Here is a 22,277-nt window from a genome sequence, read left to right as displayed (position 1 = left end):
GTGCACGACTTGCTGGTGTGACGAAGCTTTATAATAAAGCAATTCATTTATGAAATACATGTTTTTATATAGAAAATGTGTTTAAAATAGGATTATATGGCGTATAGATTGTCTTGTTTTGAATTGTCTATACACATACTCACACAAACAGACACACACACACACTGACATACACACACACTCACACTATCTCTCTCACACACACATAACGTACTCTCAAGACACAATCACATACTCAGACACAATCCCTCTCAAACACACACACAGACACACACATTTACAAACTTTAATTTTAGATGCAATTAATCGACTTGACAGCACTAATATTACCATAAAATGAAATGTAAAATATTTTAATGATGACAAACTGCTTTCAAGCACAGAATAACCTTGAAAGAATCAAAATATCAAGGTTTATTTACTCAGCATTATGCATTAATTGTGGCCTTGCATTGATTGCCATCCTTGATTAATCAATTCACACAAAGTTCTTAAGCACACTTATTTAATTCAATTAAATACATTTAATTAAAAAAAGCAACTCAATGAGGTCATGTGACAACAAATCAACTCTATAGTTTGTATGTATACAGCAGTATTAAAATAGTATACAGTGTGCTAGTATTCACACGCTCGCGAGACACAGAGAAGCGTTCGTTCCGCCGAAGCCGAATGAGTTGCTGAGCGCGACTCTGCGTCCGCTAGCGCTCCAGGGCTGCGCTGTGCAGGGCACATAGTTCATGTCGAACTCCGGCTCGGTGCGGTCCAGGTTGAGGGTGGGCGGCAGGGTAGCGTGGCGACACGCGAGGGCAGTGAACGCCGCCTCCAGCGCCCCGGCGGCCCCCAGCAGGTGCCCTGTGGCTCCTTTAGTGGACGACACCGCTAGCGAGTGCGCGTGCGTCTGAAACAGCCTCTTAATGGCTGCGTTCTCCGCGGCGTCTCCCAGCGGTGTGGAGGTGGCGTGGGCGTTGATGTACGTCACGTCTGAAGCGCTCACACCAGCGTCACGCAGAGCAGCCGACATGCACCTGAAACATAGCAGGACGTTTGAGTTAGAGTCAGACTGACTGAGCTGTACTGCATACTTTAGGATCAGCACTAGAAGATATCTGAGCATCGAGTGCAGAGTCTCCATCATCTCACCTGTTTACTCCTCCATCCTAAACCTCACTATGCTATGCTATAATATGCTACGTTATGCTTTGATATGCTATGCCAGGTTATTGTTTGCTATATTATATTGTTATGCTATGCTTTTGTTATGTTATGCTTTGCTATGTTGTTATGCTATGCTATGCTATGTTATGTTGTTATGTTATGCTATGTTTTTGTTATTCTATGCTATGCTATGTTGTTATGTTATGTTATGCTGTTATGCTACAGTATTATGTTATGCTATGTTATATTATGCTGTTATGCTACAGTATGATGTTATGCTATGTTATATTATGCTGTTATGCTATGCTGTTATGCTATGTTATGCTATGCTGTTATGCTATGCTGTTATGCTACAGTATGATGTTATGCTATGTTATACTATGCTGTTATGCTATGTTATACTATGCTGTTATGCTATGTTATGCTATGCTGTTATGCTATGTTATGCTATGCTGTTATGCTATGTTATACTATGCTGTTATGCTATGTTATGCTATGCTGTTATGCTATGCTGTTATGCTATGTTATGCTATGCTGTTATGCTATGCTGTTATGCTACAGTATGATGTTATGCTATGTTATATTATGCTGTTATGCTATGTTATGCTATGCTGTTATGTTAGGGTTTGCTATGGTATGTTATGCTATGCTGTTATGCTATGTTATGCTGTTATGCTATGATGTTATGCTAGGGTTTGCTATGGTATGTTATGCTATGCTGTTATGCTATGCTGTTATGCTATGTTATGCTATGCTGTTATGCTATGTTATGCTGTTATGCTATGCTGTTATGCTAGGGTTTGCTATGGTATGTTATGCTATGCTGTTATGCTATGCTGTTATGCTATGTTATGCTATGCTGTTATGCTATGCTGTTATGCTAGGGTTTGCTATGGTATGTTATGCTATGCTGTTATGCTATGTTATACTATGCTGTTATGTTAGGGTTTGCTATGGTATGTTATGCTATGCTGTTATGCTATGTTATGCTATGCTGTTATGCTAGGGTTTGCTATGGTATGTTATGCTATGCTGTTATGCTATGCTATATTATGATTTGATATGCTATGCTATGCTATGTAAAAATTCAACATTACAAAAAAAAAAAGTGAAAGGTGACGGTATTACCGAAAGGCTCCGTCTCCATCTGCGGTTGGTGCGGTGATGTGACTAGCGTCTCCAGAGAGCCCGTAACCCAAGACCTCAGCGTAGACCCGCGCTCCTCTCTGCTCGGCGTGTGCGTACTCTTCTAAAACAAGCACGGCCGCCCCTTCTCCCATCACAAACCCCTCTCTGTCCGGGTGAAACGGGCGTGAGGCGAGTCTGGGCTCCTGGTTCCAGTTGGTGCTGAGGGCCCGAGCCCGAGCGAAGCCAGCTATGGCTAGCGGGCTAACGCAGGCCTCCGTCCCGCCGGCTAGCATCACTGTAGCATCACCGTGAGCGATGAAACGGGCCGCGTCCCCGATAGCGTGAGCCCCCGTGGTGCATGCGGTGGAAACGGCGTGATTCGGACCCTTTAGTTTGTGTTTGATGCTAATGTGCCCGGCGGCCATGTTGACCAGGATGCGGGGGACGAAAAACGGGCTGACCTTGAAATAAAAAAGGTTTATATGGAGATTAGATCGGCTGTATTGTTTCGAATTGTCAAAAATATATATATATTAAATAGTGGTGTCTATAATGTATACACATACACACACAAACAGACACGTCACACATACATACTCACTCTCTAGCACACACACACACACACACACACTCACTCTAAAACACACAGACACTCACTCTGAAACGCACACTCAATCTAAAACACACACACACACACACACACACTCACTCTAAACCCCCCCCCCACACACACACACACACACATACTCACTCACACACACAAACTCACTCTCTCACACACACTGACACACACACACATTCACTCACTCTCAAAAAACACACACTCACACACACATTCACTCACTCTCAAACACACACTCACTCTCAAACACACAAACACTCACTCTCTCACACACACTCACTCTCAAACACACGTGTGGTGTCTATAATGTATACACATACACACACGTCACACACACACACTCACTCTAAAACACACACAGACACTCACTCTACCCCCCCTACCCACACAAACAGACACGTCACACATACATACATACTCACTCTCTAGCACACACACACACACACACACTCACACAATGTAATGTATACCAAGTACACTCTAAAACACACAAAGACACTCACTCTGAAACGCAAACTCAATCTAAAACACACACACACACACACTCACTCTAACCCCCCCCCACACACACACTCACACATCCTCACTCACACACACAAACTCACTCTCTCACACACACTCACACACACTCACACACACACACACACACATTCACTCACTCTCAAACACACACTCACACACACATTCACTCACTCTCAAACACACACTCACTCTCAAACACACAAACACTCACTCTCAAACACACGTGGTGTCTATAATGTATACACATACACACGTCACACACACACACTCACTCTAAAACACACACAGACACTCACTCTACCCCCCCCCCCACACACACACACACACACACACACACACACACAAATATTTACAAACTTTAATTTTAGATGCAATTAATTGCATTATGCATTAAATGTGGTCATGCATTGATTGCCGTCCTTAATTAATCAATCAACTAAACTAAACTCCCACAAAGTTCTGTGTGAGAGACGTGCTGACCTTGCTATAGCCGCGCGTCTGAAAGGCCGAGGCCGTCCGCGCGATTTCCTCCAGAGACACCATTCCCATCCCGACCGCCACACCGGTGTTCAGCTGCTCCTCCGGGCTTCTGGGAAACCACCCGCAGTCCTCCAGAGCCAGCTGGGCGGCCCCGAGGGCCATAACCGTGGCTGGAGACATGCTGTTCATCTCTCCTTTGGATACAAACGTCTCTGCGTTGAAATCTCCAGCTTGATCTCCTCTCGGCACGCGAGCCGCCACCTTACACGGCACCGTTTTAAACTCCTCGGAGTCCAGAGCAACCAAACCACTCTCTCCACCAATCAGACGCTGCCAAGGCAGAGCACTTCCTGTTCCGAGGGGCGAGACGAGACCGATGCCGGTGATCACCACCCTCCTGCGACTCGAGTGTCTTTCGGCGGAGCTCGAACACACACAGCTCTTCACACTGGACAGAGGAAGTCTCAGTAACGTCTTCGGACAGCATCTCAGGGACATCGTGACCAAACCTGTTCGGGGAAGATCGAGGCTACGTCACATCGCCACTGTAAAAGACACAAAGAGAAGAAGTTCTCATAATGTTCATCATGCCTCATATCATAGTAAAACACTATATGGATAAAACACCATGAAAATGTTTCTATTTTGCTTTTTTTTTTTTCACTCATATAATATAATTTTTATTTTAGTCATTCTGGACTGTTTTAAAAAGAGTTTAACTTTTATATTCTATAGTCTTTTCACTTTTTTACAATTTTTTCTCTGTCACAACTTTTTTGTAGTGTGTTTTAGCCATCAAAATCTAAATTTGTTTATATTTACAAAATACAATTATGTTGGTCAGTGAAAACATTGGAAAAATTTTCTTTGTACTCTTGTCAGTAAAAAAAAAAAAAGTTTAACACACTCTCTTTGTGTACACACAAATATACACATATCCATAAATATGTGTATATTTGTGTGTACACATAAAGAGAGAGTGTGTGTGTGTATGTGTGTGCACTGTAAAAAAATGCAAGTTTTTAACTTAAAAAAGCAAGTTACCTTGTTGCCTTAAAATGTTGAGTTGAGTTCGTTGTAATTAAAAATTTGAGTTCATACAATGAAGAAGAATGGTTTAATAAACAGAAACTCAAAATAGTATGTTATCTTCACACATTAGTTATCGAAGTTGATTTGACAAAAGATAAAAAGTGTGTGTGTGTGTGAGTGAGATATGTTCACTGCTTTATACTACTTATATTCGACTAAAATCTAATCTAAAACGTATTTAGTTCTAATATGTCGAAATGGTGTGAACATAAAGCATGAGAAGATTAATGCCTTAACACTATAGATGTATAGTTTAAAGGCACATCACAAAGTTATATAAAAATGTAGAGAATATGCTGATATACATAATCAAAATATTTTAAAATAGTATGGTAATAAGTATGGTATCACTGTAGTTGATGGTATCACCATCATATATAATATTGCCACTGTTGTCACGGTCTGAAATGTAAAAAAATAATTACAATATTCAATTTCTGTCAAGAAAAGAATAACCTTGGAAGATAATATATCTACTGGGAGTAATTGCTCCATTTATGCATCTCAATGGATTGAATATGGTCATGCACGAATTGTCATCTATCGACTTAACTAAACTTAACAAAATGTCACGTCGCATTTTTAATAACTACATGTAATTAAACTCGAATACGTACTCTCATTCACGTGGATTCTGCAGTGGCTAATGTAAATAGACCAGATAGTGACGGACTTCCGGTTCTCGGTCATTTCTATAATAAAAGTATCCAGACTTGGTGCTAAAAGTCCTCGTTTAATACACCTAACGAATCAAAGGCACGATTTACACATTCTTCTTCAAATTATCTGACTTCAATGGGACTATTAATAGTCATAAAAGTAGTAATGATAATAATAATATATTGTATTAGATTATGAAATTATAAAAATGGAGGAAATTAGGAGCGAGGTTAATCTAAACTCAGCACTTTGAGGACATCTGCTGGTTCAAACCGTGTAAATGCAAAGTTAACTTGTTAAATTATATTTAAATGACTGTATCATTTGCAGTATTTTGTTAACTTGTTGCAACTTATGTTGTGTATTTTGCGACACTTTGACAGAGACAAAAATGTACAAAAATTACTTAAAGTAAAAAAATGGCTCGAAATAAGTTGAAATCTAGGCTAGTTTTAAAATTATCGATTTTAATTAAGTAATTTTTGATTGGCAAATGTCACGTGGTGCGGTTCGCGTCGTCTGTTCCGTTGAAAAATCACGTGGAAAAGGAAATATATTGATAAATATAGGCCTAAGCAAAAAAAAATGTGCACTGTAGCACAACCAACTAAAATAGACTAGACCAGAGCCATAGAGAGAGAGAGTTGCGACACTCTTTGATGTCGCCGCTATGGCTGTCACGTGGTTCATGTAAGCCCCAATAGTTCCAAAACATACGCTGGCTGTCATGTTATTCTATGGGACAGACAGCAGCGATTGCATTATTGAACGGTAAATATAAAATAAAACACATACCCAAGTACTTTTTCAGCTGTTATTGCATTTTGTTAATATCAGTTTTGCATTTGGAGGGGCAACGAGGTACTGTATATTACTTAGATACGTTTGAGGCTATATTTTTGGAGGAAAAAAGCTTAGTGTTCATGTTCGCATGGGTAGTAGCACTGGCTTTAGCGGCTCTAACTTAACTTTTCCATATCATTCATCTGATGATGGACGTCTCATGATATTTATTTTAGCACAACTGGGCTGTATTAGGCTATTGATTCCCGTGATTTTGCTTATAAATTCCGATTCAGCCATTAGCCTAACGTTACCTTCGTGATCACGCAGAGGTCTGCCGTGGCGGTCCGTTCAGAATTCGCATGGCTGATACAAATGAAGGTTTTCAAATAAAATATTTTTTATTAAACAATGACAGACAACAAAAATGTGTGCTTGTGTGAACAAGAAAAACAAAAACCAGGGGCAGGTGATCCATGAAACAGACAGGATTGGTGATGGCCATAACAATCCTAGAGTTCCAGCATTGTTCTCACACGCCGCTTCACTCAAGACAATAAATGAAAAGTTAGTATATCCCAAAAAATCAATTAAATAAAAGTTGCTATAAAGGTGGTAGCGATTAATTACCGAACTAATCAGATATGCTACCTTCACAGCTGGCGAAGTCACGCTGGCAATGCTAGAAAATTGGTTGAAATAACCAAGATAAAATATAAATAATTACGCTGTGCATATACAAATGAAGACCAGTATAAGCATCGCAAAGGGCCTCTGAAACAATATAGACAGTTGACAATTCAAAAGAGGTCGATATTTCAGCAAGTTACCTCTGGAACAACTCGACGCGCTGCAATGTAAGTGAATGGGGTTCAACGCTCAAATGACAGTGTTTGGAACTAATCCGATCTCCACATCCCGGAAGTAGGCGGTTAAAAGCGCCGCCATTTTTTACAACGGAGGTCTATGGGAGTGTCGCAACTCTTTCTCTCTATGGCTCTGGACTAGACTAGAAGTATAGACTAGAAATCTAATCTAATCCGGCCATATCTCTAAAAAATATTTTTTTTGGCTTTTTTTTTTTTGTATTTCTGACAAGAAAAGAATAGCCTCGATGAAAGTCAATATGCCTTTACTCGGCTTAGTTGACCAATTAAATTAAATTATGTAAATAAAACCTCACGTGGTGCCGTTCCAGGCATAGTTTCATTGAAAACCAGAGTCGTTGAAAAATGTAACTAACACAGTTAAATGTATCGCTAACCTGTGTGTGTGTGTGTGTGTGTGTGTGTGTGTGTGTGTGTGTGTGTGTGTGTGTGTGTGTGTGTGTGTGTGTGTGTGTGTGTGTGTGTGTGTGTGTGTACACATTTCCCATTCTACTCTAAACAAACCTGATATGGTCCAATAAAAACACTTTTCCACGCAGATGGACCTGATTTCACCCTAAAATATAGATGATATAATCATATCATCACTATCAAAGTGGATGTCGATCCTGAGGTAAACAACAGCAGCAGACGGACGGTTAAATGAGGACTATACGGAAGGACACACTCTGAAGTCCGGTGTCTTGAGCTCTTATTATTCGGGCTTGTTTCAATCATGGTTTCAATGGTCTTTTTTGTTGAATCCAGGGTAACAGGAGGAACTGAAGGCGGAGTTTGCAAACTTCAACCCACACAGACAGTCGTCGGAGGAATGTAATGTTGGCTTCATACCTCCTACCAAGAGGGAGGACCCGTTAGATAGATCCGCACCTGCACGCGCACTACAACACATCTGTCTTCATTTGATCTTTTAAACGGACATGCTTTTCTTATGGTGTTTACAGACCCGTACTCCTGTTTAATTCCTCTGAGTGCTCTTATATGATGCCAGAAAGCTGTGGTGTCCCAGGGGCCCTTCAGCGCCTGATGCCTCTGGCCCTCAGGGGAGAATGGATGGCACTAGAACAGAAACTCAAGACTTTAGAAAAGGGAGATCCGGACATCTTCCAGTTCGACGCGGTGAGATGCACAGCAGATGCCTTTTTATTACACTTTTTTATTGCATGCTTAATGTTTTAAAAAGAGATTAAAACATTAATATTTTTTTTTATGTTTTTGAAACCTGTTTGTAACCTGTGATACTTTCTTCAGGATTCATTGATGAATAAAAAGTAAAGTAAAAAAAAAAAAAAAGAACAGCATTTATTTAAAATATAAATCTTTTGTAACAATATCGAAGTTTGGGGTCGATAATTTTTTTCATTCTTTTTTAAAAGATATTCACACATTTATTCAGCAAGGATGTGTTAAATTGATTTGATAAAAAAGTGATAGTAAAGATATTGTATCACAGGTTCAAGACTTTGAAATATGCAAGACAAAAAAATATTAAGCAGCACAACTGTTTCCAACATTAATAATAAATCATCATATTATACTGATTTCTGAAGGATCATGTGACACTGAAGACTGGAGTAATGATGCTGAAAATTCACAGGAAAAAAATACATTTTACAATATATTGACATAGAAAACAGATATTTTAAATGGTAATAATATTTCACAAAATTGCTGTTTTTCCTGTATTTTTGATTAAATAAATGCAGGCATGATGAGCTTAAAAGACTTCTTTCAAAAACATAAAAAATAGTAATGTTTCCAAACTTTTGACCGCCGGTACTGTATAGTGTTAAATCGATGTATTTAACTTATCATGCTTCATGTTGCAACTTTTAGAGATATTGGATATGTTTTAGATCAGATTTTACTTGGTTGTGCTACATTGTGCATTTTCTTTACATTGTATATATATTCTGGTATTTGCTGATAAATACCAATATATCTTACATAATTGCAGTGCTGTTATGATTCTATATAATTTTTATTCAATCACATATTTAGTTTTCATAACTTCTTCAGTACAGTAACAGTGCTTATGCAGTGTTCAAAATGCTTATTATAAAATCCTTGCATTAATGAACTTCTTCAGCATATTTTCTGCATCTGTATGTTCAGCCTTTGTATTGATTTCTCTCCTGTGTAAAGTAAAGCACACATGCACGCTTCAGCTCTGATACGCTCACTACTGCATCAGTGAAGTATTGCCTGATGATACATGTCCTCGTTCTCCCACAGGAGTCTGGCTTGAGCCTGATGATGGTTGCGGTTCGAGAGAATCGTGTGTCTGTCGTTGACAGGCTTCTGGAGCTGGGGGTCAATCCAGGTGACAAAACTAAGGTAGGAGTTTCCCACCGTCTGGAATCGTGACTCAAGGGTTAGTTCACCCAAAAATGTTTAATTCTGTCAGTAATTACTCACCCATGTGGTAAAAAATAACGACTTTATTCAACTCTTGATGTTCTTCTGTGTGTGTCTCTGAGTGAGTTCACGTAGCGTAACAGCGCAGCGCTTCTGGGTTGTACGTCAGAACGGAGGCTCACTATTGGCCAGCATCACACACATGACCAGTGTCGGCCAATAGTGAGCCTCCGTTCTGACGTACAACCCAGAAACATTGTCTTTACTAACTTTCTGGGCCGGCAGATGCCATTCGCCTTTGGCTAAGCCACGCCCTAGAATGTAGATTGACCAATCACAGCGCAGCCGAGAACGAGCTCCACAGAGGTCCGACACTTTTCCACAGCGCTCCATTGACTTTAACACAGGCGTCTCATATGTTTGGTCTCGGCAGGCTATTACCGTCGTAGTTTTATCAAAAATATGGTTAAACGTTGTGCCTGGGGCATTTGTAACACAGATACGTGTTTCCCAGAGAGGTTGGAGGGGGTGTCCGTTTTTTTCCCTTCCCAAAACCGAAGACAAAAGTGTCGTCTTTGGATTAAACTGTGTGGACGTCCTCAGTCAGCGAAACCCCTCAAGATCAACAACACACTTTTGTGTTCTCTAAGATACATTTAGCTTTTAACCTTACTGTGAAGTTACACTAGTTAGACAGTTTTATGCTGGTTTATGATTTCGGTTCTCTGCCCTAATTGTTGATACGCTAGCACACGCTGCTAATAAATACAACTTTATACTCGCGTAGTCCGTTTGCTTTGTAATAACGATTATAGAAGTGAACAGAGACCCAGCTTTGCATGAACAGTGTTTCTCCTGATATTGTGAGTCCCAGCCTCCGTCTCCATTAGGATATACGGTGGGTCATTTTTTGACTGTGACTGTTATGCTTTTGTCTCTATTTGGATGCCTTGTTGTTGCTTGCGTTTCTCCCGTATGTCTTGAATATAGCCTTCGAACGCATAGTGCAGCCACAGTTGCCTACTTCTATCGGACACTTGATTTGCTGCTTTAGAAAAGTTTGATAAAAGTTCAGCAGGAAGAGCTGTCACAGCATAAGCCATGTTGATACCAAACCAGAGCCCAGATGAAGTTGACGTAGCCTGGCTAACGCCAGACCCAATTCTCGTTGAGACTTGGGTCTGGAAACCACATGTGCATTTTCTCGTATTTGAGGCGTGGTTTACGAATGCCCGGCGCCGTTTATTGGGTGCTAAGAATGTCTATCAAATGCGCCTGTACGTGTGAATCGCGTCTGCTGCCATGTTGAATCCAAAGAATCGCGTCTGCTGCCATGTTGAATCCATAGATATAAACAAACTGCTTAGTTGTGTCGCATGTCGTCATCGTCTTGCTGCTCCCTCCCCGTTCTGTGATTGGTTCCCTAAACGAGGCGAAAATCTGGTCAATGGTCTCCAGACTGCCTTTCAGCGTGAATAAAATCAAGCTGCGCAAAGGCAGTATGGGGAAACCCAGGCTAAAGTTGACGGACGTAGCAACAGTAACTAAGGGGGGCGGGGCTAAGCCAAAGGTGAATTACAATAGAAGCCTATGGAGGAGTGAGACAGCTCTCAGATTTAATCAAACATATCTTCATTTGTGTTCTGAAGATGAACGAATGTCTTACGGGGTTGAACAACATGAGGGACAGAGTTTTGGGTGAACTATCCCTTTAAATAACTTCACTCCGCTGTGAGAAAACCAGCACCCGCCACTCAGCGCAGATGTTGTTCATTAGTAGCACGCAATTAAACTTTTAATGGAAATGGTTCGATGGCGTAAAAGCTTATTATAGAGCAAGTGCTGCTGATATTCTGGTCTGTAGATATGGCTCGAGCGCCTCCTTCAATAAGTTCTTAGGAAAAGTATCAGCAAACCTCTCCTACTTTAGTACTTGTTTTGGGGTTTGCTCAAATCATATTTTATTATCTTGTTAATTTTTTATGGATTTATGAAACATCTGCTCTACAGTATGTCAGTATCTGCTATATAACTCGGTGAACGCCTCAGTGAATAATTGTGCCTCTGTGGGTGTTTAAAAGTGCAGCACGGATCAACTGTGAACAGTAAGTTTGGATCTGACAGGAAAAGTTGACAGAACTGCATGGAAAAAAATTATATTTGTGTGAGAGAGTGATTGGGCGAGAGAGTTAAACAGCAAATCTGTCCGCTTATCCAACATCTGCTTTAGTCTCCAAAAAACATCAGCATTTTCAGGTGAAACTGGAAAAACTAGAATATGGTGCAAAAGTTCATTTATTTCAGTAATTCAACTTAAAAGGTGAAACTAATATATTATATAGACTCATTACATGCAAAGTGAGATATTTCAAGCCTTTATTTGTTATCATTTTGATGATTATGGCTTACGGCTTATGAAAACCGTTTCACAATATTCTCATTATGAATAAGCTGTGAGCCATAATCATCCAAAATATAATAAATAAAGGCTTGAAATATCTCACTTTGCATGTAATGAGTCTATATAATATATTAGTTTCACCTTTTAAGTTGAATTACTGAAATAAATGAACTTTTGCCCCATATTCTCATTTTTCCAGTTTCACCAGTATATATATACAGTGTATATACATTCTTTAAAGATATTAATACTTTAACTCACCAAGGAGGATGCATTAAATTAATCAAAAGTGACTGTTACAAAAGGCAAGGTTTATTTTTATATTCAGTAGCACATTTTATACACTATGGCAATTCAAAGTGCTTTACACAGAAAGGAATTAAAATAATCACAAAATAAAAGATTACATTTCAAATAAATGCTGTCCGTTTAAACCTTCTATTCATCAAAGAATCCTGACTAATAAAATGTATCAGTTTCCACAAAAAAATATGAAACTTTTTTCAACATTGATAATAATCATAAATGTTTCTTGAGCATCAGATCATCATATTATAGTGATTTCTGCAAGATCATGTGACACTGAAGACTGGAGTAATGATGCTGAAAATTCAGCTTTGATCACAGGAATAAATTCCACTTTACTATATATTTTAGATTGCAATAATATTTCACATATTACTGTTTTTACTGTATTTTAGATCAAATAAATATGCAGCATGGTGCGCAAAAGCGATTTTTTTTTCAAAACATTAAAAATCTTCCCAACCCCAAACTTTTGAACAATTTATTTGCTCTATTAGCTTTATTAGCACATGCTCTTCCGCTTGTTGGGAGTAAAATCTATAAGATTAGATGAAGAAGAAGATAAAAAACTAATCAAATAATTTGGAAGAATTTGTTAAAAAAACATTTTTAGTTCATACTGAGATCTCACGTTTAATTACGACTTATTGTATCTTGGCAAATCTGAGCAGTTTGAGACATTTAGATTTAGACACATGTGAAATTACTTTCTTTTTATCAGGAGAAACATCTGAGAATTTCAACGAATTAAATTTCGTTGCTGTCTCGGTCAGAGGAACACTTGATATCTAGGAGATCTCATTTGGGTAGATAAGAAAGTTTCAGCTTGGAAAAATCTCTTTTGTGAGTCATCTGCTAAAATGCATAAATGCAAATGACTACAGAATCTGTGGGATATAACTGTAAAGTTTTATGAAGTACGAACAGTTGAAGTGCCAGAGTTTTTCAAAGCTTCAAGTCAATGTGGAAATGGATGTTGTGAATGTGAATGAGAACATTTTCTCATGGTTGGATTGAGGTTAGGTTAATTCTTGTCAGGCGTTTTTACTTGTTGTGGTGACTTTACCAGCTCATTTATTTCAAAAGGGATCATGGGACAATAATAGCCAAATTTTTAAATTGTATTCCTATGTGAAATTTGCCAAAAAGACTAGGATGATGTTTAGCAGGTGTTCTGACTGATGGCTGCAATGTTGTTTCCACTCAACATGATTTTTAGATTCGTTTTTCGGCTCAACGTTGAGCTGCATTAAAAACGCTGGGTGGTTTCAACACAAATCTGGGTCAAATATGGAAAAAATCCAATAATAAAAATAAAAAAATTACCCCGAATTTGGGCTTGTCCATATTTGACCCAAAATTTGGTGCAAAAAAAACAGCATTAGGCTACGTTCACACTTAGCGTCTTTTTTGACAAAAAAAAGTTAACAACGGCGTTTTTTTAGCACAAAAAAAAAACGCTGCACGTTCGGTTACAAATAGCAGCCGAGCGCGTCTTTTGTTGCTATAACAACAGCTGCAACAGTAGTGTGCCCACACAGCCTCTTTGTGATGTATGTTATGATAGAGTTGTGTACTCCTATCAAACAGCTCCTTGTGCTCCGAAACAAGGACGATTAGTTTTTCTACCGGCACCGTGTCCATTTTTCTTGTTGTTATGGAAACGACAGGTCTCGCTACTCGCTTGTCATTGGTCAGCTGTCAAAAAGGCGCTTGACGTAGGGCGTTCTTTTCAGAAAAGTTAAACTTTTTTCAACTTTAAAAGACGCTCTGAGCTGCAGAAAAAGACGCCGGCGGTGGCGTTTAAAAAAGCGCTCAGGACTTTTTTGAAAAAACGGTTTACTCCATAGGGTTCTAATGTAGAACAGACGCTGGCAGTTTGAAAAAAGACGCTAAGTGTGAACATAGCCTTAGAGGTTTTTTTTTTTTTTTTTTTTTTGCTTCGTAAAGCTCATCGGTATGTTTCACCGTCCATCACTTTTATTTTAGTGGACGGCGTGTAAATCTCCAAAGTGAGTTTGTCAGTACTTGAGTTTCTCCAAAACCCACGAGGTCTGGATTCAGACCAGTGTCTGTTTACCAATCCTAGAAAAGTAGGTGTTTCATTCAGCCTGTCTACTGTGAGTTGGAGGGGCGTGGTTACGGATGTTAAGCAGACACCAAACAGTCAAACCTACGTCTTCAGGGAAGGTCCTCCAATGCAGAGGGGACGGGCATTTTCAGATTTTGATTAAAGATTACGAAGCCAAAACATTTTTTTGTGTGGATTGACTTGCATGGATGAATTGTTCACCACAAAACGATCAATTTAGGCAAACAAATTAAATATGGTCAATTTTAATATCATGTGGACTTTAATTCTTGTCAGGTGTTTTTACTTGTTGTGGTGACTTTACCAGCTCATTTATTTCAAAAGGGATCATGGGACAATAATAGCCAATTTTTTAAATTGTATTCCTATGTGAAATTTGCCAAAAAGACTAGGATGATGTTTAGCAGGTGTTCTGACTGATGGCTGCAATGTTGTTTCCACTCAACATGATTTTTAGATTCGGTTTTCGGCTCTACGTTGAGCTACAGTTTACACTCTTAAAAAAATGCTGGGTGGTTTCAACACAAATTTGGGTCAAATATGGAAAAAATCCATTTTAATAATAATAATAATAAAATAAAAAATTACCCAGCGTTTACGCTTGTCCATTTGACCCAAAATTGTAGATTTTTTGCTCCATAAAGCTCATCGGTATGTTTCACCGTCCATCACTTTTATTTTAGTGGTTGGCGTGTAAATCTCCAAAGTGAGTTTGTCAGTACTTGAGTTTCTCCAAAACCCACGAGGTCTGGATTCAGACCAGTGTCTGTTTCCCAATCCCATCACATGTATTGAATTACCCTACAGTTTTGAAATACTACTTTTGGGCATCGTGTGGTGAACGACAACAAGTGAATCAATCATGCACGGGATGGGGGGTCTGTCAGGCGATCCATCAAAACCGGTTTGGTAAGAGAGAAGTGTGCAGGAGTTTAGGAGTGGAAACCTCGCTGTGGCTAGTCCGAAGTGATTCACTGAAATATTCCTCTGCGTAATATCTTCCATCCGTCTCTGAAAGTGTCTGGATTGCTCTTTAGTGTGTGTTTAAGGGGTTTTAGGAGTGCGGCGCGTGTGGCCTTTCTTCAGGTCTTTGACTCGCTGTGGTTTAGACCAAACAAAGTAGATCAGAAAACACACTGTCTGCATTTGAACCTCAAGGAAAGTATGAGGTACATTTTCTATTTTCTTGTCCTAGTTTCAAGTTTGGCATTGGCTAGTGAAGCTAGTTGCTCAGATACGGCTGTGTTTTAAAACCCAGTTTAAAAAAAACAAAAACAAAACTTTTGCGATATTTTCTATATCGATAAAAATGACGGCGTTTCCATTAACCGATGTTATGCGGCTGAAACGTAATTTTTTCCTCTCGCGATAAGTCATTCCAACAATTATGGCAACGGACGTTGGTAGGTTCACACATAGATATACATAATAAAGACTAGATGTCTTACGGCGGAGTCTCTAACGTCATCACCGGCGGCCATCTTGTCACAAGCAAGCTTTCTGGCGGGCTCTGTGTTCCTGATGTAAGGCGAGTGATTTGCACGAACACAAATACTCTTATCTCGCTGATATCTTGACGGAGTCACAAACGGTTTGGTTTCTTACATGCGTTATTAACGTGGCTATAATTCTGGATGCTTGAACATGTTGAAATATATAATATTATAATTATTCATAAGTATGCCGTGTCATAACTACATCTCTGACGTTTATTACAAACCAACCCGCTTGAAAATCTGTAGAAAATTGAGCAAGTTATGGTTATTTTAAAAGTACATGCACCATTAAAACACAATGTTACGAGTGAGCTGACTGTGACAAGATGGCCGCCAGGTGCGGACGTCAACCTCCATTGACCAGCAGCGCGGACGAGACATCTAGCCTTTATTATGTATATCTGTGGGTTTACATATATCCCAGTCACCTCACTAGCCATTATTATTAATGGAAGGAGACGGATGCGTGTTATATCCAAGCATTAATGGCAAGGAGCGGCTTATATGAGGAGTTTCTGGTGTTTCTCCCTCATCTCTGCTTCGAGGTCTTGATTGTGGCGTTTCTTTGAGGTTTAGAGTTTAATAAAGAACTCTGTCTCGTCTTCTGTCCAAACACACCGCGTCATCTACGTCAGCTGACTGTAAATGTGCAAAAACACTGCAGTTTTGCAAAATATTCCTTTTTAGACATTTTAAAAGTTGTTGTTTTTGCGATATATGTGAGTTTTTGTGAATTTGACGTATTTCCATTGGGCATATTTTCTATTCGCAATTTCAATTTGCGCAATTTGAATGGTAATGGAAACGCGGCTAGTGCCTAAATAGGCAGCGTCCTTCTAAGGCATCATCATAACTGAACTGTAATCTCAGAATTGATTTGGAATAGGCAGAAAATGGTGTGTGAAGCACACAAGACTCGACCTATAACTGATTTCTATAGAATTTGTTTCTTGTGACTTAAATTCTTCATTTGCAGATGCTTTTATTCTAAGTGGCTTACAAATTAGGAAAATCACATGCAATTTGTCATTTTGTTCACACTTATATGTTAATATTAATAATAATATTTATATTTATGGTAAGATTTGATTAATGTTTTTTTTTAAGTCTCTTCTGCTCACCAAGGCTGCATTTATTTGATCAAAAATACAGTAAAAATAGTGAAATATTATTTAAATTTTAAACATCTGTTTTCTAAAATGTAATTTATTCCTGTGATCAAAGCTGAATTTTCAGCATCATTACTCCAGTCTTCAGAGTCACATGATCCTTCAGAAATCAGTATAATATAAGGATTTGCTGCTCATTAAACATTTATGATTATTATCAATGTTGAAAACAGTCGTGCTGCTTTAGATTTTTGTGTAAACGTGACTTTCTTCATTCTTTGTCGAACGGGGAAATTTATTTTGATTAAAGAAAAAACGAGGGGAACATATCTTGAATAAATTACTTTAGATTTTAAAAAGATTTTTAAAATTTTAAAATATTTTATCAAATCTGTGTGTGTCTTTCAGTGTTTCTAAGCCCAAACGGCTCCTGTCTCAGTTCAGTTGCCATGGAAACCCCTTTTTTTGGGTTCCATCCAGATTCCATTTCATTATTTGATACAATGTTTTCGACTAATGATGGTCATATAGAAAAGTGCTAACAGGGTTGTGTGTGTTTCAATTGATTTCTTTGTGGTTAGCCAATAGCCACACTATAGAGTTACAGCAGCATTAGCATGTTTCAATATAAACCGCTGAAATTGCAGGTTTTTTTGGACAGGGTAGCATAGACGTTTCCAATACCAAAAACGAATATGATTAATCTAAATTCAATTCACCAACCGCAACATTATTCTTAAACTGTGGTAATGTGTGTGCAGAGTCGCTTTGAGTTGTAGCCTGGTATTTATATGAAGGACGACAGCTAGCATCCTTTTCTTCATTTGCTCGAGAGCTTACGAGATTATTGCTCATTCGGTAACTCTTGGTGATCCTGCTGGAATGTCCATCCAGCTGTGTGTGTGTGTGTGTGTGTGTGTGTGTGTGTGTGTGTGTGTGTGTGTGTGTGTGTGTGTGTGTGTGTGTGTGTGTGTGTGTGTGTGTGTGTGTGTGTGTGTGTGTGTGTGTGTGTGTGTGTGTGTGTGTGTGTGTGTGTGTGTGTGTGACTCAAAGCTGTCTTTGGATAACCTCAACAAGCATTATAACCTTCTTCAAAGACTTCAAATAACTCCCAGTGAAAGAGACCAAGACAATGAGGTCGATATAAACACTGGACCCAGCTAACAGAGAACGTTCTCTCAATGTTACCAGCAAACATGATTCCAGTAACGTTAATAGAACGTCCCTTCAAAGTTATCAGGTCTTTAATAATGTTTTCACAACGTTAGCACAAAAACATTATTTAATGGAACTTTTATTTTTTCCCTGAAATTTTTTATTTGGATGTTTGTCTTTAAAAAAAAAAGTATGTTTCGGAATGTTAAGGAAACATTCCAAACTAACATTCCAAGAATGCTTGAAAATTCTAAAATGGAATGTTCCAGAAAAAAGTATTAAAAACATTTTTAAAAACTGAATAACATTTTCATAACTAAATTGGAATGTTAGAAAAACGTTTTTAGATCATATTTTTGGTAGCTGGGCAGGTTTACAGCAATTTTACAAAATTTCAGAGATCATTTAACAAATTTTCTCCTTATTTTATCAGGGTTATGATTGTAGCCTACAACTCACTAACCCAAAAACTACTTCAGGCCACAGTTCAACATTTCATTTAGATTAAAATGTATATTAATCGTAAGAAAAACAGAGGTACGTGTCTCTGTGTCCTTAAAAAGACCTTTTAACACAGAATACCACTGAAAACCAACCACAGTCTTGTGTTTAACAGCTGTTGTTGTGTGTTGTTGTTGTTGATCAGGACGGCAGATCAGCGCTACATGTCGCCGCCGCTCACTCCAAACATGAGATCGTTAAACTACTGGCAAGAAAAACTGATCCCAATTCACCAGCAGGGGTAAGATGCTCAATTTACACATCTCCATGTGATCACTTTGAGCCCTCACATCTGTGTTTCTGTGTGGGGAAAACAAACCAATGCGTACAAATATTAGCAATAGTTTCATCTTGGCATGCATTCATTTAAATACATTAATGGTTTTTTTTATGCATAAAAAAAAAAAAGTTCTTACTCAGTATTTTTATTTTTTCAGTACAAATATCTAAACATCTTAAATCAAGATATATGATCATGATATTAAGTCTTGTTCTATGAAAACAGTTATCAAAATTAAGTAAGTTTATGTTCAAAACCAGAAAAAAATATCTTAGCACATTGGCCCTCATTTATGAAAAGTGCGTACACCAAATTTCCAGCGTACACCTGGTGTACACCCAAAACCACGGTGACTTTGCGATTTATCAATATGGACGTTGGCGTACGGCACGCTCAAATCCTACGCCAGCTCAGGAGGTGGTGTACATGTATGCACGTTTTGAGTTAGTGCTGAAATGCGCAGAAAAACAATTCCTAACACCACAAAACGCACTGACAAACTAAAGATATGATATATTATGACCCACTGTAAAAAATTAACAACATAGAAATGATAAACTTCAGTGTTTATTTTTGTGAGTTAAGCCCGGCAGGTGCGCACGGACTGGGTTCAGTAATGAAAGGCTTTCAATGACCAAAAAATAATTCAGACTGACAAAATAATTAAAATGACATTCTTCTTCTTTTAAATAATAATAATAATAATACAAATAATAATAATAACAAAGACATTCTTCTTCTAAATAACAATAAGCGTCATTAATAATCAAAATCATAATACTAATAAGAAATATATTACAAATTGTCATGCAATTATTCACATCATCATCACTATTGTACACCCCATTGCATGTGACGTCATAATGCATTGTGATAGGTCATTTGCTCAACCAACCAGCGATTTAAACTGGATTTCCACCAGAGAAGTTTCTCCTCTTTGCCGTCTTCCGCGTGTCCATGGCGTAAAATGAGGGCGTGGGGGAGGCGGAGACGTGAATATATAGGGGCGTGTTAATCTAATGACGATCGTTTTCAGCCGCGGCATTTATCAAGAGGCAGGTATTGCGTACACCTGAATGTCAAAGGTACGCACAGCTTCATAAATCAGGCGGTGAGAGGAGTGTAAGCATAATCTTACGCCAACATATACGCCCGTTTCGACGCAAGATTGATAAATGAGGGCCAATGAAAATAAGCACAAACTCACTTCATTTTGTCATCATCAAGTCTTAATATCTTAATTAATTTTCCTTCTTAAGTGCATGTGTTTTGATTTTAAGAATTGTTTGATATTTATAGTGGAAAACAAGACAAAAAAAAAGGTAAGTAATTTTTGTAGAAAACATTTAAAGTTCTGTATCGAGTTATACGTGGCCATCGCTAACACATTCTTACTGTTGCACTTTTTTAATCATGTAAATGGCACTGTATTGTGATAATACAGTCTTTAAAGGTGATTATTCACTGACCTCTGAATGCGTGATCGTGACCAACAACACGAAACTCGTCTCAGAAACCGTTTCCTGTGTGTACAGGAAATGGGCGCCACTCCTCAAAACTGCTGATTATGTTTACAGTCTCGGCTTGAGTGTTTATGTTACAGTGTGGCCCGTTTTAAAGGGTTCAGTAACACTTTACCATTATTTAACAGCATTAGTTAACATGAACTAACAATGAAAATACTCATAATACCTTTATCAACCTTTATTTTAACATTTACTAATAAATTATTAAAATTGTAAGTTGTGTCTGTTAACATTATTTCATGGACTTGAGCTAACATGAACTAACAATGAATATTTAACAAACAATAATAAATACGGTGGCAAATGTATGGCTCATTTTAGTTCATTTGTCCTTATTGTAAGGTGTTAATTTTTGTCTTTTTTGTTGTTTTTATTTAAATATTTTCACAAGAAACATCACAATAATCTATCAAGTGGTTTCCATAGCACTGAGATAAAAACAATAGTTTGTGTATGAATCTCTTAAAGTGTACATGCTACACAATGTACTTAAAAGAATACCATGGGATTAACATGTCCAAAAAAGCATGAATTACACAGTATTTTATTCTCACACTGATCTGATGATTTAACTCTTGTTCACACGCCCAGCCCAGTGGTCAGTTGCCCCTGCATTACGCAGCGTCTCGACCGACCGGAGGACTCGGAGTTGTGCAAACGCTGCTCAAGTTCAGCAGCAAAGACGCTCGTCTCACACCAGACAAGGTACAAACACTGTCTCCTTCGTTTGCTAACCTTTTATCAGGCTCCTCCCCCTAGTGGGCGGTGTCTTGTCTCACATTACAACATTTACTGCACGGTTTTAGAATCAAATCTTTTCAAATCTAAGCTTGTAAAACACATATTGTTGGAAAGGTCTGAGAAGTTTTTCCTGTCAATCCAGGACGGCTGCCTCCCGCTGCTGCTGGCTGTCGAAGCCGGGAATGTTGGGATTGTACGGGAACTCCTCTCCGGCCAATCAGAGCCTCAGCTCAGAGCTGTGAAGACCGTAAGCACCACATGACAGGCAAACCTGAGGATCACATTCATACCATCATTACTTGCTATTTGATTTGTCAAATAAATGAAGTGGAGTTAAAGGTATACTGTGTAATTTTAAGTATTTTATTAGCTAAAATCAACGTTCTAAACGTAGCTAAAATCAGCTAAAATTCATAAATATGTCATCATTGGTGTAAAATTACCTCTGGCAATGATCTGACTTATCCTCGTAAGGGAAGAATTTCTTATCTTTATTTACATTGGACGGGTAAGTCCATGTCGTTCTGCCATTTTGAAAAACTAGAATAGCAGAGAGGAACAAAAAGCACTAGCCTACCTCAGCGCGTTTCCACAGTGCAGTTTCGTCCAGAGCCAGCGTCACGTGAACCAGCTGAAGCGGACAAGGGGATCAGTGAGATGCGCTTGGCACTGTCCCGGCACATTTGAAAGGCTTCACTGCACGGTACTTCATAATGTTGTGTGTCAAGTTGCAGTTTGTTTGAAATAACGAACCTCATCACCCTGAAAGAAAACTCGATGAAGTGCTATTGGAAGACTTCTTCTTGGTACATAACGGCTACCGTAGTTGCAACACGCATTTGAAAAAGTGAGGCGCTAGAGAGCACTTTTCTTTTGAATGCAAAATACAATTTTACCACTAGATGGGAGAATTTCCTACACAGTGTCCCTTTAAATAACTGTAATGTAAAGCGTCTATTATTTCCAAACTCCATTTGTGT

General features: G+C 38.5%; 2 protein-coding genes across 7 annotated transcripts in view; one reads left to right on the top strand and one right to left on the bottom strand.

Moving 5' to 3' along the window:
- Positions 1 to 2: 2 nt before the first annotated feature.
- On the bottom strand, positions 3 to 8,183 carry oxsm (3-oxoacyl-ACP synthase, mitochondrial). 6 transcript variants are annotated; one of them, XM_079591150.1, is made up of 5 exons: positions 7,998 to 8,168; positions 7,837 to 7,888; positions 3,911 to 4,455; positions 2,287 to 2,747; positions 3 to 1,028 (listed from the first exon to the last, which is right to left on the bottom strand). In XM_079591150.1, exons 3-5 carry the CDS (start codon positions 4,406 to 4,408, stop codon positions 626 to 628), a joined length of 1,362 nt encoding a protein of 453 aa, XP_079447276.1. In that variant the 5' UTR covers positions 4,409 to 4,455; positions 7,837 to 7,888; positions 7,998 to 8,168; the 3' UTR covers positions 3 to 625. The 6 variants fall into 6 exon arrangements, with proteins under 6 accessions (XP_079447276.1, XP_079447274.1, XP_079447273.1 ...); XM_079591148.1 differs by having other exon boundaries at positions 7,837 to 8,183; XM_079591147.1 differs by lacking the exons at positions 7,837 to 7,888; positions 7,998 to 8,168 and adding an exon at positions 5,620 to 5,802.
- Positions 8,184 to 8,313: 130 nt separating this feature from the next.
- trpn1 (transient receptor potential cation channel, subfamily N, member 1) overlaps positions 8,314 to 22,277 on the top strand; it is a gene marked incomplete at its 5' end in the record, with an annotated part of 43,136 nt that continues 29,172 nt past the window's right edge. The window contains 5 exons of the mRNA XM_079591178.1: positions 8,314 to 8,451; positions 9,568 to 9,669; positions 18,896 to 18,991; positions 21,148 to 21,261; positions 21,440 to 21,544. Of these exons, the coding sequence (XP_079447304.1) occupies positions 8,314 to 8,451; positions 9,568 to 9,669; positions 18,896 to 18,991; positions 21,148 to 21,261; positions 21,440 to 21,544 (555 nt within the window). The remainder of the gene's footprint in view (positions 8,452 to 9,567; positions 9,670 to 18,895; positions 18,992 to 21,147; positions 21,262 to 21,439; positions 21,545 to 22,277) is intronic.

This window comes from Phoxinus phoxinus (genome assembly GCF_949152265.1).
Source record: "Phoxinus phoxinus genome assembly, chromosome: 19".
NCBI lineage: Eukaryota > Metazoa > Chordata > Actinopteri > Cypriniformes > Leuciscidae > Phoxinus > Phoxinus phoxinus.
This window is presented reverse-complemented; position numbering and strand designations above follow the sequence as displayed.

Excerpts from the sequence above, each read along its gene's own strand:
- oxsm (XM_079591151.1), bottom strand. The coding sequence starts at position 5,582 with ATGCGACGTGACATTTTGTTAAGTTTAGTTAAGTCGATAGATGACAAT. Across the intron at positions 4,420-5,458 it reads TAGATATATTATCTTCCAAG|GTTTGGTCACGATGTCCCTG; the intron begins GTTATTCTTTTC and ends TTCCCCGAACAG. Across the intron at positions 2,748-3,910 it reads AGACGCGCGGCTATAGCAAG|GTCAGCCCGTTTTTCGTCCC; the intron begins GTCAGCACGTCT and ends TTTTATTTCAAG.